Source organism: Thamnophis sirtalis, unplaced genomic scaffold (genome assembly GCF_051295495.1).
Source record: "Thamnophis sirtalis isolate CommonGarterSnake01/CBP01778 unplaced genomic scaffold, rThaSir2_p1.2 scaffold_3, whole genome shotgun sequence".
Taxonomy (NCBI): Eukaryota; Metazoa; Chordata; class Lepidosauria; order Squamata; family Natricidae; genus Thamnophis; species Thamnophis sirtalis.
The window spans coordinates 100,358,804-100,373,414 of record NW_028261383.1 but is presented as its reverse complement, the minus strand read 5'-3'; the positions used below and the strand labels follow the sequence as shown (position 1 = coordinate 100,373,414).

Sequence of the window (14,611 nt, the reverse complement as noted above, 5' to 3'; positions counted from 1 at the left end):
ATCTGTCATTGTTGAGCTATAAAAGGACAGGAACCTTCACTCTCTGAATTTTTCAGTAAATATAAAGTAATGATATAAGGAGAAGGTTTTGGGAAATGTATTTATTTATTCATTCATTAGATTTGTATGGCTGCCCGTCTCAAACCAGTGACTCCGAGTGCTGAACAAGCATAAAAACAATTAAAACAAGATACGATGAGAGGCTTTCCTCTTCAATTAACCTGTTATTCATGTTATCCCACCAGATTTTTAAGGGAGAGAGTCCAATCCTTCACCTGGCTTGAATTTCTCATCTTTTCTTAAAGGTTGTGTTCAATTGTGCACTGTTGTTGTTATTGCTGTTGTTAAATAAGACAGCATTTACAGAAATCCCCCGTCTCCCTTACTCAGTCTTTGTATCACCTCTGCATTCTCTTTTACCTCATTTTGCTTTGTGTATGAACCATGCTATTTTAGTAAGAATCCTTATTTGAGGGGCTGTCATCTTCAGTCCTTCAAACAACAAAACTGGTTTTGAGACTGTTCTTGCTCTTTTGAAGTAGATTTTTCTTCTCCTTTTTTCCAGAGAGAGATCATTGACTTCTGTGACCCAGACTTTTTCAATCTTTAGTCAGTAATCATTCTTTTTCTGGGGAAACAAACCTAAACCACCATTAGACTCCATAATTGAGCAGCAGTTTTTTAGCTTGCACAGTCTTTCATCATGAAAACCTTTAAGGGTTGGTTATTTATCAAGGTTACCGTTTACCTCAAAGGACAATTTTCTGGATATCATTTTTTTGCACCAGAGGACAATTAGGATGAAAGAAAGATGCTCTTGTGCTTTCGTTGTAGCTACAGGATAACAAACCCAGAGCATTTCTAATTTTATCCTTCCATAAGTGTCAGGGTTCAATTTTCAGCCCATTTTAATAACAAAAAATATGTCAAATGAGTAGAAATCGGTGCATAATCCTGCACATTATCTACACGTAGAAGTTCTGCTGCAATCTTGAATGGCAATTCATTTTTGTCATTGATATGAATGTTTTAGCACTCAGACAGAAATTGGCTTATTTAATTGAAGAGCTATGGGATAATTGCCCAGATTCTAGAAGGCAGGGGTGGGAGTAGGCTAATTTGATGAATGCTACATTTTCATCTGCCCAGATAACTTTTATGTTAAGAATTAAATATAAAAGAAATAGGATTTTCATGTTATCTCTCTGTTTTGTTTTGTTTTTACCACTAAAGAGGTTTGGAGTTCCTAGTTATAAGAGATTGAAATATTTTCGGTGCCAGGGCAACCAAATCTGCATGTAGGAGTGCATTGCTCTGGGTCAGTGGAAGTTTAAATAGAGGAGAAAAAATTGTGTTATTCATCACTGTTAGTTTTTAATTCTGGTAATAACGAGAAAGCTGCTCATGGATAGCAATCTCATGTATTTTGAAACAAAAGATTAAATGAGATCCTTTTTCCTTAAATTGTATTTCTGGGCTGCATCCAACATTGCCCAAGCAAATCTTCATTCATGCATTTTTCATTCTTTTCTTCTTAACTGCGGCTTCCTGAACAAACTTTGTTTAAGAGGTTCCCCAAATCCTTAACAAATGTGGCTGTGTCTAAAGAGCCAAAGCTAAATGCCAAGAGGGTAGAATGACTAATGTTTTAAAGGCCACACAGAAATATTCTGTCCTTTCCTGTTCTTTCACATTTATTTGTTTATTTGGCTATCCAACTCTACAATAACTATGGGTGACATATAGCAAAAACAATCAAATAAAAATCCAAATGACAGAGAAAAAAATGACCATTAAAAGATCTCATCATGCAGGACCTGCCCCTCTAACCTAAGAATTGAAGAAAGAGACAGTTTTCAGAGCTCTTGAATCCAGGTAAGGTGGGAGCCAGAGATGCCTTGAGGGTGGGGATGTCATTACAGAGACAGGCACTCTAACAGAGAAGACATGCTGCATTCATCAGGTGACCCTATAATGGGTGGGACCTAGAGTATGTCAACAGTGCCTAATCATACAGCTGGGCAGAAGCCACAGGAGACAGATGATCCTTTAGATGACCAGGCCTTATACCAGTGAATGCTAGCATGTAACGAAAGCCCGCACCCATAATGCAATGACACCCCCTGTGTCCACCCCCCTGTGCATGCACACATGACCCTCCATGCTCCCCGCACATGCACCCCCATGCTTTCCCCACTCCCCTAAGCATGCACACATGACCCCCCCCCTGTTTTGGGCCTAGTAGGCCTCCCTGCAGCCTCCTGGGACCAAAATTGGATTGGATTGGATTTATTACATTTATATGCCACCCTTTTCCCCGAAGGGGACTCAGGGCGGCTCACAATTCAAGTCAGGGAAGGGGGGTACAGACAGGGAATAAAAAAGATGAACATAACAATACACAATTTAAAAGCACACAACAGTCATACCATTTGAGGAGGGGTGCAAAAGCTCTTTTGCACCCCTCCCTGCACATGCATGGCAAGGTGGAGCTGAGCTGGGGCAACGGCTTGGATGCCCGCAGAGAGGGCTCTGCGTGCCCTCTGTGGCACACATGCCATAGGTTTGCTATCACAGCCTTATACTATTAAGGACTTTATTAAGAACTACTATGAATAAATGAACTCCTACTTAGTTTAAATCCTAATACCACGAAAATAGGTGCATACTCATTAACTAAGAGGAACACATAAATGTATGGAACATGTGAAAGCAATGAAATATATAGAAGAAGAATATTTAACCTACTGCTAGTGTTATAGCCTCTAGCTATAGCCTTAGCTTGTAATCATCCCTTGTTGTAAATGTTTTTCAAATGTACAAAGGAAAACTAAACAATTGTTTTTAATCCATTTCTTTCCTTGTTAATACAATACAATAGCAGAGTTGGAAGGGACCTTGGAGGTCTTCTAGTCCAACCCCCTGTCTAGGCATCTCCCTAATCATCTTTGTTGCTCTTCTCTGCACTTTTTTTAGAGTCTCCACATCTTTTCTACATCGTGGCGACCAAAACTGAATGCAGTATTCCAAGTGTGGCCTTACCAAGGCATTATAAAGTGGTATTAATACTTCATGTGATCTTGATTCTATCCCTCTGTTTATGCAGCCTAGAACTGTGTTGACCTTTTTGGCAGCTGCTGCACACTGCTGGCTCATATTTAAATGGTTGTCCACTAGGACTCCAAGATCCCTCTCACAGTTACTACTATTGAGCAAGGTACTACCTATACTGTACCCGTGCATTTCATTTTTGTTGCCTAAATGTAGAACCTTACTCTCTTCACCACTGAATTTCCTTTTATTAGATAGTGCCCAATGTTCAAGTTTGTCAAGATCCTTCTGTATCTTAAGCCTATCTTCTGGAGTGTTGGCTATTCCTGCCAGCTTGGTGTCACCTGCAAATTTGATGAGTTCCCCATTTATTCCCTCATCCAAATCATTGATGAAGATGTTGAAGAGTACTGGGCCCAAAACAGAGCCTTGGGGTACTCCACTGCATACTTCCCTCCATGTAGATGCAGTTCCATTGAGGACTACAAGTTGAGTCCAAGTAAATTATATCAACGGCATTCCTCTGGTCCACTAATTTTGTCACTTTGTCAAAGAATGCAATAAGAGTAGTCTGGCATGATCTGTTTTTGATAAACCCATGTTGGCTTTTGGCTATTACTTTGTTTACTTCTAGGTGTTTGCTAATTCATTGCTTGATTATCTTTTCCAGAATCTTTCCTGCTATTGAGGTTAGGCTGATAGGTCTGTAGCTTCCTGGATCTACCCATCATTTTTTGAAGATGGGTACCACATGAGCTCTTTTCCAGTCCTCTGGCAGTTCCCCGGGATTTCTGAAAGATATAGTTCAGTGGTTCTGAGATCTCGTCTGCCAGTTCCTTCAGAACCCTGGGGTCTAACCCATCCGGTCCTGGTGATTTGAACTCATCTAGGGTAGACAGGTGCTCACTTACCATTTTCTTCTCTATTTCAACTTGTGTTCCTAATCTGATTTTTGTGGTGCTGTTTTTGATAGGTTGGAATGTTTTATCCCTTTGTGTAAAGACAGATACAAAAAATGAGTTAAATTGTTCTGTTTTCTCCCTGTTGCTTGTCACATTCTTGTCATTTTCTCCCATCAATGAACCAATTGCTTCCTTAACTTTTTTCTTGTTTTTAACATGTTGGAAGAAGCTTTTTTCATTATTTTTTACTTTTGTGGCAAGCCTTTCTTCATTGTGAGCCTTAGCTTTCCTCACTTCATCTTTATAGGCTCAGGCTATTTGCTGATATTCTGCCTTAGTTATGTCTCCCTTCCATTTTTTATACTTATCTTTTTTGTCTTTCAATTTGTCTGAGAGTTCTTTATGCAGCCATCCTGGTTTATTTTGGGAGCTGTTATTTTTCTTCTTCGTTGGTATTGTGCTAGCCTAGGCTTTTGTAATCTCATTTTTTCAAAATTTCCCAAGCTTCTTGATTTGTTTTCCCCTTGAGGATTCTCATCCATGGAATTCTTCCCAAACTCTAAGTTTATTGAAATTAGCTCTCTTAAAGTCCAAGACTCTAGTTTGACTTTGTTCTACTACTTGTGTTTGCATAATGTTGAATTCCAATATTGCATGGTCACTTGCCCCCAGGGTTCTTGTGACTTCAACATCTTCTATCATTTCCTCTCTGTTAGTGAGAATTAAGTCAAATATGGCTGATCCCCTTGTTCCTTTCTCTACTTTTTGGGAAACAAAGTTGTCTGCTAGGTTTGTTAGGAACCTGTTGGCTCTTCGACTTGGTGTAAAGTTTGTTTCCCAGTTTGTGTCAGGGTAGTTAAAATCCCCCATTACTATTGTGACGTGCTTACTACATATCTTAGTTAGCTGACTAGCAAAAAATTCACCTACTTCCTCTGCTTGGTTGGGTGGCCTGTAGTATAGACCTATGGCGATTTCATTCCCCCCAACCTTTAATATTGATCCAAATGCATTCAAGATAGTTCTCATCATTGTTGTGCTCTATTTCTGTAGAGATGTAGTTATTTCTTATATATAGTGCAACTCCATCTCCTCTTTTATTTGGTTTATTTCTTTTAAATCATTTAAATCCTTCTAGCTGTATGTTCCATTTGTGGGTTTCATCCCACCAAGTTTCTGTAAAGGCAACAATATTGTATCTTCCCTCACTTACTTGAATTTCTAATTCACCTTGTTTATTCCTCATACTCTGTGCATTGGTGTAATGACATTACACCAAACATTTGAGTCCATTATGATTGACCCTGTGTTTACTGTCTACATAACCTGTGTTATGCTTGACTGCCCTATTTTCTTGCCACTTGTATGATTCATGCACATGGTATGGCAATCACTATTAAATGCTTGGTTTTGCTTGACAGCAGAACTGATAATCTTACCCGCACAAACGTCTGTTACATGCACTGATAACCCTATGAATTTTAGATAGCTGGGGACAGAAATGTTCTGCATCAATTAATTCTCTGTCCCTGCTTTTCAGTTTAAATGTTTATCCAGGAAATCTGAGAATTTAATGCCAAGTAACTCAGTCTCTTTCTTGGATGGGTGCAAACCATCTCTTTTGTACACCTTTTCATTGGACCAGCTGCAGACATCATGACTAATAAAGCCAAAATCTTCCCTTTTACACCACTCCTTTAGCCACACATTAAACTCTGCTACACGCTGGGCCTTCCCTTTTTGTTCCTTATATACTGGTAAAACCTCTGAAAAGATAAGCCTACAACCTACACTACTAAGTTCATACCCCAAGGTCTGGAAATCATTCTGCACAGAAAGTACATCTTTTTGGGACAGATCATTTGTGCCAAGATGTATAAAAGCATCAACGTCACAGTCCTTACGTGCATTCTTGACTATCTTAAGAATACGCCTCTTGTCTCTGCCGGCAGTAGCACCTGCAGACACCTAACCTCTTTTAAAACCTCCATATCCTTTCCTAAATGTACATCCCTTACGATTGAAGGATATAAATTTTTACATCTCTCAAACTTTTACGACTGTTAAAAGAGTATAAAGTTTTTCCAAGGTGCTCAGAATAATCTATCAGGAAATCTCCTCATTTTATGTCCATAAGGCCTTTCTGAAAAAAAGTTAGACTGAAAGCAGATCAGCATTCATTATGCTGAGTCAACCCTGAGCCAGTCATGATCAGACTCCTGGCTGTGGGCAAAGTTTGTGTCAAGCACCCAGAAAATCAGGAGATTCAGACAGTTCAAATGAGGATAAAAATATATTGCAAGTTTAAGTTCTCAACCAAAATCTGGCCAAGAGACCATTAAGGGAAATGTGTGGGGGTTAAGAATAGGAAGGAATTCAAGATGAGCTGGACGTAGATCTCCAGCAGCACAAAAGGACTTATGACTTATAAATCATTCAATCCCTCCCTCAGGCTTGGCCTAGTCATTTCCGACAGTTTGCTTGAAATACTGTGTTCTCACCATTCTGCCACCAGGGCTCTTTAAATTAGATGAGGGAACTGCTTATGAAGCAACACTGTTTCAAAGATCAGGTGATGCTAAATGTGAATCTTCCAGCTCTGAGTGGAATGTAGTTGAACTAGAGAAAGAGACTGAAGAATTATGACAAGTTTTTTAATAAAATATAAGCAGGATACTAGTCAATCTCTGTCTGACTCAAAACCTAAAGAATCTTCCAAGAGAGATTGTTGGATACCTGCCAGTGTATTTGAGACTATTATTATTATTTATTGTTTATTTATTTTGATGTTGCAATGTTATACTCTGTATGGCTTTAATTGTATTCTAATATTTTAATGATTTGTACAATATAAACCGCTATGAGTCAAAGGGTTTGGCAGGATATATACATAAAATAATCTGGAATATCCCCAAATCCACAGCAGTGAACATATAAATTGTATTGACAATCAGAGGCTGATTATTGTATCAGTTATATTGACAATCAGAGGGCGAGTCTTAGGAGACAATTTGAAGAATAAAAGAAAACAAGGACCTGCTGAAATTAGAATGGAATGGAAGACAGGCAATAAAATAAAATATGGTTATAAATAATATATATTTATATTATTTAGAGTTATAAATAGATCTCAAGAACCTCCATTGAATTGCTAAACTTAAGTAGTCAAAAATTCTTGTTCCCGATTATCCTGTTTATCTCACTAGAGACAATCACATTCTCTTCTAGATGTATGTCTTCATTTCTCTTCTCCTCTCTTATTCCCTTCATGTGAAATACTGATTTTTGCTTGCATAAAATGTATTTTTTTTAAAAAAAAACCCTCAACAATTGTCTCTAACTTCCGTCTGTACTTTTTCATTAAGATTTTACCATGGACCAGTGTATAACAGCAAAGAACTTTTCATATGACTGGTGGTTCTGAACTATAGCTGGCAGCCTTTGTCCTCATTGGCCACGCTGAATGTATTTATGAGAATTGTAATTCAGAAATATCTAAAAGGTCATAGGTTCCTCATCCCCATATTACACTGAGTTAGTTTATTTAAAGTTATCAGTGGCATTATTTTTCTGTCAGATTTTTTCCTCATTTCTTCTTAACTTCTACTTCCCCCTAATTATTGCTTTATTTGTTGAATTATTCAAAAGACAAAGAAAAATCTTATATAATTAAAGCCTTTTCCCAGCCAACGATGTTTACAGAAATCTGTCAGTCTTAACATTAAATCAAAATGGTGTCCCAGAAATTTTCCATTATTGAACTGTGTTTGTTATTGCTGCATTGCATTTGTGGTCTTCCCTCATGAGGTTGCTGAAAGCCGCTTACCTTGCAAAAAGGCTTTATGTTATTTTCAAATGTACTATGAAATATTTATTGAGACAAGCATTATGATTCTTTTGAACTCCATGTGGAGAAAGCAAGATCTACTGTATGTTGCTCTTGGGCTGATAAAGAGGGAATGGAAACTGTAGTCATAATTTCAGTTTGGGATTTATACATACTGCAGGAGGCTTGTAATCAGATTTCAGGTAAATGAAAGAAAAAAACCTGTTACCTAAAGGCTAGACTAGATATGACATTTATCACATGGTTAGATGAGGCAAAGCATTAAAAAAATGACAGCAAGATAATAATAAGATAATAATTGGAACCGTGGCAAGCAGATAACTGTCTCTTCAGCACTTGGGAACCCTAATTTCTCTTCATCCAACTTTTACTCCTTACCATAATAATAATAAAAAAAACTTGTATGGAAAAAATCACCAACTTATAATTTGCTTTCATTTCATCATCATTTAGTTGTTGTTGTTTTATATTTTCCATCACTTTTAAACATTCCTGACTTTTCAGATGGCCAATATTTTGAGTAGCTTTTGCACATTGAGGTGTATATCTTGGAATAAACTTTTTAAAATTATCTTTAACTCATGATTAGACAATTTGGAGTTCATGATAACTAATATTCCCAGGACACATTCCTTGAGATCTACTGAACCTCTAGCCATGATTTTTTGAAGTACTCAATTCAATTCAATTCAATTTATTAGATTTATTATTCTCCTATGATTAAAGTCATAAATGGTGATTTGGGAATTGTACATGTCTAGTTTCATGGAAATAATACAATAGCAGTGTTCCAATATTTGAGGGACTGCCAAAAGAAGAGGGGGTCAACCTATTTTCCAAAGCACCAAAAGGCAGAACAAGAAGCAATGGATGGAAACTAATCAAGGAGAGAAGCAACCTAGAGCTGAACAGAAATTTCCTGGCAGTGAGAACAATTAATCAGTGGAATAACTTGCCTCCAGAAGTTGTGGGTACTCCAACACTGGACGTTTTTAAGATGAGATTGGACAACCATTTGTCTTAAACGATATAGGTTTCCCTGCCTGAGCAGTAGTTTGGACTAGAAGACCTCCAAGGTCCCTTCCAACTCTATTATTCTGTTATTCTGATTTGATGTACTATATGAAAAGCAACTTCCTCATATTTTGGATTTTCAGGAATGTGTTTTAACTCATATAGGACTCGTATGAGAAGTCAAAGGAAGCAAAGTTAAGACAGAATGGCTAGATGTATAGTAGTGGCCAGGCAGATGTCAGCAGTTTTCCAGATTGAGGGGGAGAAATTTGGCCCACAAAATCTGTTCAGAATCCCAAATGTTTCTAACAGTCCCAAAGATTACCAATTTAGATCTTAACTTTACCATCTAAATATTTGTAGAAGACTGAAGAATCAGCAAAGTTTAAGATGATTCAGCAATAACCAAACAGAACATACACATACTCTTTCTCACACACAAAAAGTACCCATGTAGATATCCCTCCTCTGAAATCTCAAGAGAGTCAAGAAAAAAAAATCAGTAGAGTATATCTATTGTTACTACAGTAGAAAATAGATAGTTAATATTAAGTAGGGTGCAATCTTTTGTTCTATATTTGGATATTTAATTTTGGACTCAAGCCTGAGAGAGAACCTGAGCCAGTTCTCTAGCTTTGGACAATATTTATAAACTGGAATAAAGATCTGATCCTACTCTGGATCTCAAGGTCTTATTTCTTTTTTTTTTTCATGACTTATTTTAAATAAATAATTATGATATAACACCCTATCGTTCCTTTTTTGTTGCAAAAAAGGGTGAAGTAGTGTCCTTTTGTATATGTGTTCCTTTAAATCAATCTTGACTCCTGGAGACTACATCAAAATCTCTGCAGGTTTCTTGGCGACATTTTTGGAAATGGTTTACCATTGCCTTCTTCTTCCTACGACTGTTGGGAAAGGATGACTGGCCCAAAGTCATCCAGCAGACTTTATACCTTAGATAAAATCAGAACTTACTGCCTTCTGATTTATAGTCCAATGTATTTAACATTAAACCAAACTTTCTCAGGCTCCTATTTACTATATTTGAAACTGTTTCTCAGATGATCTTTGAGGAAAAGATAATTGTTTTGGTAATGTCTTGTTTTCTCAGTTCTGCCACATCATGAACTTTTGATCATGTGAAGAGAAATATTATTACATGCTCTGAATACACAACTTTTATATTTAGTTTTCAATGAATGAATGTTAAAGAAAATATTATTTCTGGGGATTATGTAGTCTGACATTCTAAAATTCATTGAATTTGAATACAAAATAACACCAATAGCATATTTCATTTTAAGTTTATAGATCAGACCTATAATTCTGTATGAGTTCCCCCAAAATAGATATAAAAAGATAAATAGCAATAATAGCAATAACTTATATACCGCTTCATAGGCCTTTCAGGCCTCTCTAAGCGGTTTACAGAGAGTCAGCATATTGCCCCCAACAATCTGGGTCCTCATTTTACCCACCTCGGAAGGATGGAAGGCTGAGTCAACCCTGAGCCGGTGAGATTTGAACCGCTGACCTGCTGATCTAGCAGTAGCCTGCAGTGCTGCATTTAACCACTGCGCCACCTTGGCTCTGTACTTTTTCATAAGGTATGAATTTATAGATTTATAGATTTCAATTATTATGTGCACTCTTCAATTAAGGTTTGGCTGAAAGCATAGGCCTTTGTTACACTTCTGAATTGGTTTTTAGCCTCTTTGGTAACTAAAAGTTATTTGCAATTGTGCACCAATTACAGCTTGTGTGAACATTTATGAATCTGGAGATCCCATGTAATTATAGGCTTTGGGTGATAGTGATAGTGATAATGTTGTTGATATCCATTTTGCCTTCTTTTTATCTTCTTACTCTGTAGGTGAACAAACTTGAAAGGGAAAAAATCCAAGAAACAAAGCGGATCCGGGAATTAGAGCAACGCAAACAGACAGTGCAGATCACTGAACTCAAAGCTAAACTCCATGAGGAGAAGATGAAGGAGCTACAAGCTGTCCGGGAAAACCTTATCAAACAGCATGAGCAAGAAATGGCACGGACAATGAAAATCAGAGACAGTGAAATCCAGAGACTCAAGTCAGCACTGTATGCATTGCGGGAAGGGACCAGTGATAAAGTACGGACAGCCCTGAGCATTGAGGCTCGTGAAGAGGCCAGGAAACAATTTGACTCTGAGCGCCTTAAACTTTTGCAAGAAATTACTGAACTGAAGTCTGCCAAGAAGCAGGTGGACGAAGCCCTGAATAACATGATCCAAGCTGATAAGATAAAAGCCGGGGATCTCCGGAGTGAGCATCAGTCCCACCAGGAGGCAATCTCTAAGATCAAGTGGGAGAGTGAGAGGGATATTCGCAGGCTGGTTAGTAACTTGTCTAAATATCCAGTCATATTTATGGCTCAATGTGCATAACCTTTCTTGTGATTCTCATTACGCTATGTGCAAAAATTTTGATTGCCAAATTTGAGAGAGCTGCCCTCCAAACCTATCGCGCATTATAAGTATGTTATAACCCAAACTTCTGTGTGTCAGAATTAGCCTGTGAATATCAACGTGAAGAAAACACATTAGTAGTTTAATTTTTACAATTGTTACCAGCACAGGACACTTTAACAGTCAATACTCAGGCATAAAAATTGCACTGAAAAATAAGAGGCTGAGCCAAGAATAAGAATTCTAAAATAAAGAAATGTGACCATATAAGCTGGGGGGAGGGGACAAGCATGCCATGTCCACTAAAAAAAGATATACCGGTAGCTATCTTCATGCATCTTATTGATCCAGTTTATGCTTCATTGCTTTGCGCTGATACCCTATGCATTTAATGACAATAGAAAATTCTCAATGAGTATTACTCAAAATCATATGAGTGTTTAAATTAATATATTGGCAATCATGTACCTTCTTGCCTTCAAAATATTTTCCCACATACCATTAACCTTTTACTCCCATGCATACTTTAGAAAAAGTGCCATGGAATTCTGCACAATTGTATCTCAGAAAAAAAACACCAAATGTTTTATTTCTCTCACTACTTGTGTGTGAGATTTGGTGCCTGAGTTTTGAATGACTTGCTGTTGAGGAAATCTTTGGCGTTAAAATCAACAGTTCAGCTAACAATTTAAATGTACTGGATTGAGATCTACGTTTTTTTACAAAAAAGAAACCTAAATAAGCTGTATGTTCTTATAAGACATTCCCTATGATTATTTTGTTTTGGAAAATAGTAATTGGGATGAAATCATTATTGTTTATTTATTTCCCACCTTCATTATTTTTACAACCCAACCCTGGCGATCAATGGGTGACAGATGTCGCAGCCAGATCGCCCTCACATCCATCATTATTTTTACAAATAACTCAAGGTGGTGAACATCCCCAGAATACGTTCCTCCTATTTTCCCCACATATTAGTGAGCTTGGCTGACAGAGAGTGACTGGCTCAAGGTCACTCAGCTGACTTTCATGGCCAAAGGCAGGACTTGAATTCACAGTCTCTTGCTTTCTAGTTTGGCGCCTTAACCACAAGACCAAGCTGGCTTTGCAGTTATATTTAAAAGATGTCTTGAAGAGCTACGCAGTGTTTCCTGGTTGTCAGCATCCAGGAATAATTTATTTTTAATGAACTCCCATTTTGGTTGTTTTGCTTTGTGTTTTCTTCTTGCTCTCATAAAATATTGACATATTTTTACTACAGTGATCTTTGCCTGTTGTCACATAATTATGTGGAAATATCAGCTAGTGTACAGCGATGAACAATGGCTCATTAGAGACCTAAATAATTTATTTTCAGATTAACATTCCTTGAGGAATGTAAGGTACTACAGTAGAAAGAGAAAGGCTGGACTACTAAATTCAATAAACTGAAACACAGGTAGCTGATGGACAAAATATTTTGGTCTTTGTGGCCTTACAAAAGGACAGCAGTATCAGCAGGGATGGGCTTCTATCGGTTCACCTAGATTCGGGAGAACCCATGGCTAACATTATGGCCAGTCCAGAGAACCTCCAAATCCCACCCTGGCTGGCCCCTCCCACCTCACCCCTCCCTGGAGTCTCCAGGTGGCCCATTTTTGATGTGAGGTAAGTGCAGGGCCCATGTGGAGGCTCAGGAAAGGGGGAAGTCCCAGGAGAGGCAGTATTTGCCCTCCCAGAGGCTCAAGAAAAGCCTCCGGAGCTTGGGAAAGGTGAAAATGCCCCCCTTGTGCAAGAGGCTGGGTAGGCCACGCCCACCATGGCCATTTTCACCCAGCGACTGGGAAGAGAACCCGTTGCTGGAAAAAAAATTATAATTTTTTTATTTTTTCATTTTCATATCATATAACCACATGTATACTATTACATAACCAACATCGTATTATATTATTAAATGTTTACATCAATTCATCTTACCATCAACTCCCCCCAAAAATTATTGGCTCTTCTGCTCTCTATACCATATTTGTACCTTATCCATCACTTTCTTCTCCCTCTCTCGTCCTCCTCCCTACCTCCTTTCTTCCCTCTCTCATCCTCCTCTTCTCTACTTCCCCTTCCTCTCCCCTTCTCTTCTCTTCCCTTTCCATTCCTTCTTTCTCTCCTCCTCTTCCCCACGCCCCCTGCCCTCTCTCCTATCCCTCTCTTCTTCCCTTACCTCTCTCCTCTACTTCACACTCTTCATCTCATTTACTTAGTGTTTTAGCCTCTGAGCAAGCTTCATTTTATGTTGATGGTATTTATAATTCCTTTTCAATATACATATTTAATTTTAAGATATATCTTCCTCCTTTTTTTAAAAGAGAAAAAAAATGAATACATATATAGTAATTATATTTTTAACTCACCCACCCACCCACCCTATTTTTGGCCGAGATGTAGACCTAGTTACAATTCCCAGCTATTCTCAGCATTATATTTATATAATTATGCATCCTTACACACCCCAAATTTGTGATTCTGTCTTTATAATCTAAATAATTTACCATTGTAAGTATATTTCATTTTCCCTCTCCATTTTTTTCATATCTTGGCTTAGGTTACCCTTAATTGTCTTTAAATAACAATCCTTACTGTTCAATATTCATTACAATTCCCTTAATCTACTATATAGAATAACAAGCGGTACACATCTCACTTTGTTCATCATCTTAGGATGGATATATATATATATATATATATATATATATATATATATATATATATATATCCATGTGTCACATATATAAACCCATACTTAATTGTCCTTCATTGTCATATTCAATCAATTAGCAACTCAGTTTAATTATCATGTGTAAAAGTGAATTCCTACCTCTGCTTTACATTCTTCCCATAACAGTTTAATATTTGTCAATATTCCATATATTTAACCTTTATTTAATTATCTTTCCATTATCATATTCAATCAGTTAGCAACTCAATTTTATTATCATGTATAGGATACTGCGATTAGGTTTAAAACTGTGGGTATATGTCTGATGCCCAACAAGCTGGATAATTGGAATTTCAGGAAATATGCTGGATGTCTTTAGAGCAGAAATGCTTATAGCTCAGTTAAATGCCTGCTTGGATTTTATACATATTTTAGGGTAAGAATACCCTTAAATTTGTATTGAAACTTTCAGCTAATCTGAAACATAACAGCCAGATAATATATTGGGTCCATTTCTATAGGAGCTAACTTAGTATTTAACTCCTATTAATCAGAGTTGGGTTGGGTAGCAGTGATGGGAGGCTCCGCCCACCTGCCCAGACGCTTCTGCACATGCGCAGAAGCATCACACGTGCAAGCGCGTACAGGAGCACACC

At 37.6% G+C, this 14,611-nt stretch overlaps 1 protein-coding gene across 3 annotated transcripts in view; it reads left to right on the top strand.

The window, feature by feature from the left end:
- JAKMIP2 (janus kinase and microtubule interacting protein 2) overlaps nt 1–14,611 on the top strand; it is a 91,146-nt gene that overhangs the window by 47,298 nt on the left and 29,237 nt on the right. For all 3 annotated transcript variants that reach the window (XM_087709605.1, XM_014053695.2, XM_087709604.1), the window contains exon 3: nt 10,691–11,188. In XM_087709605.1, the coding sequence (XP_087565731.1) occupies nt 10,691–11,188 (498 nt within the window). The remainder of the gene's footprint in view (nt 1–10,690; nt 11,189–14,611) is intronic.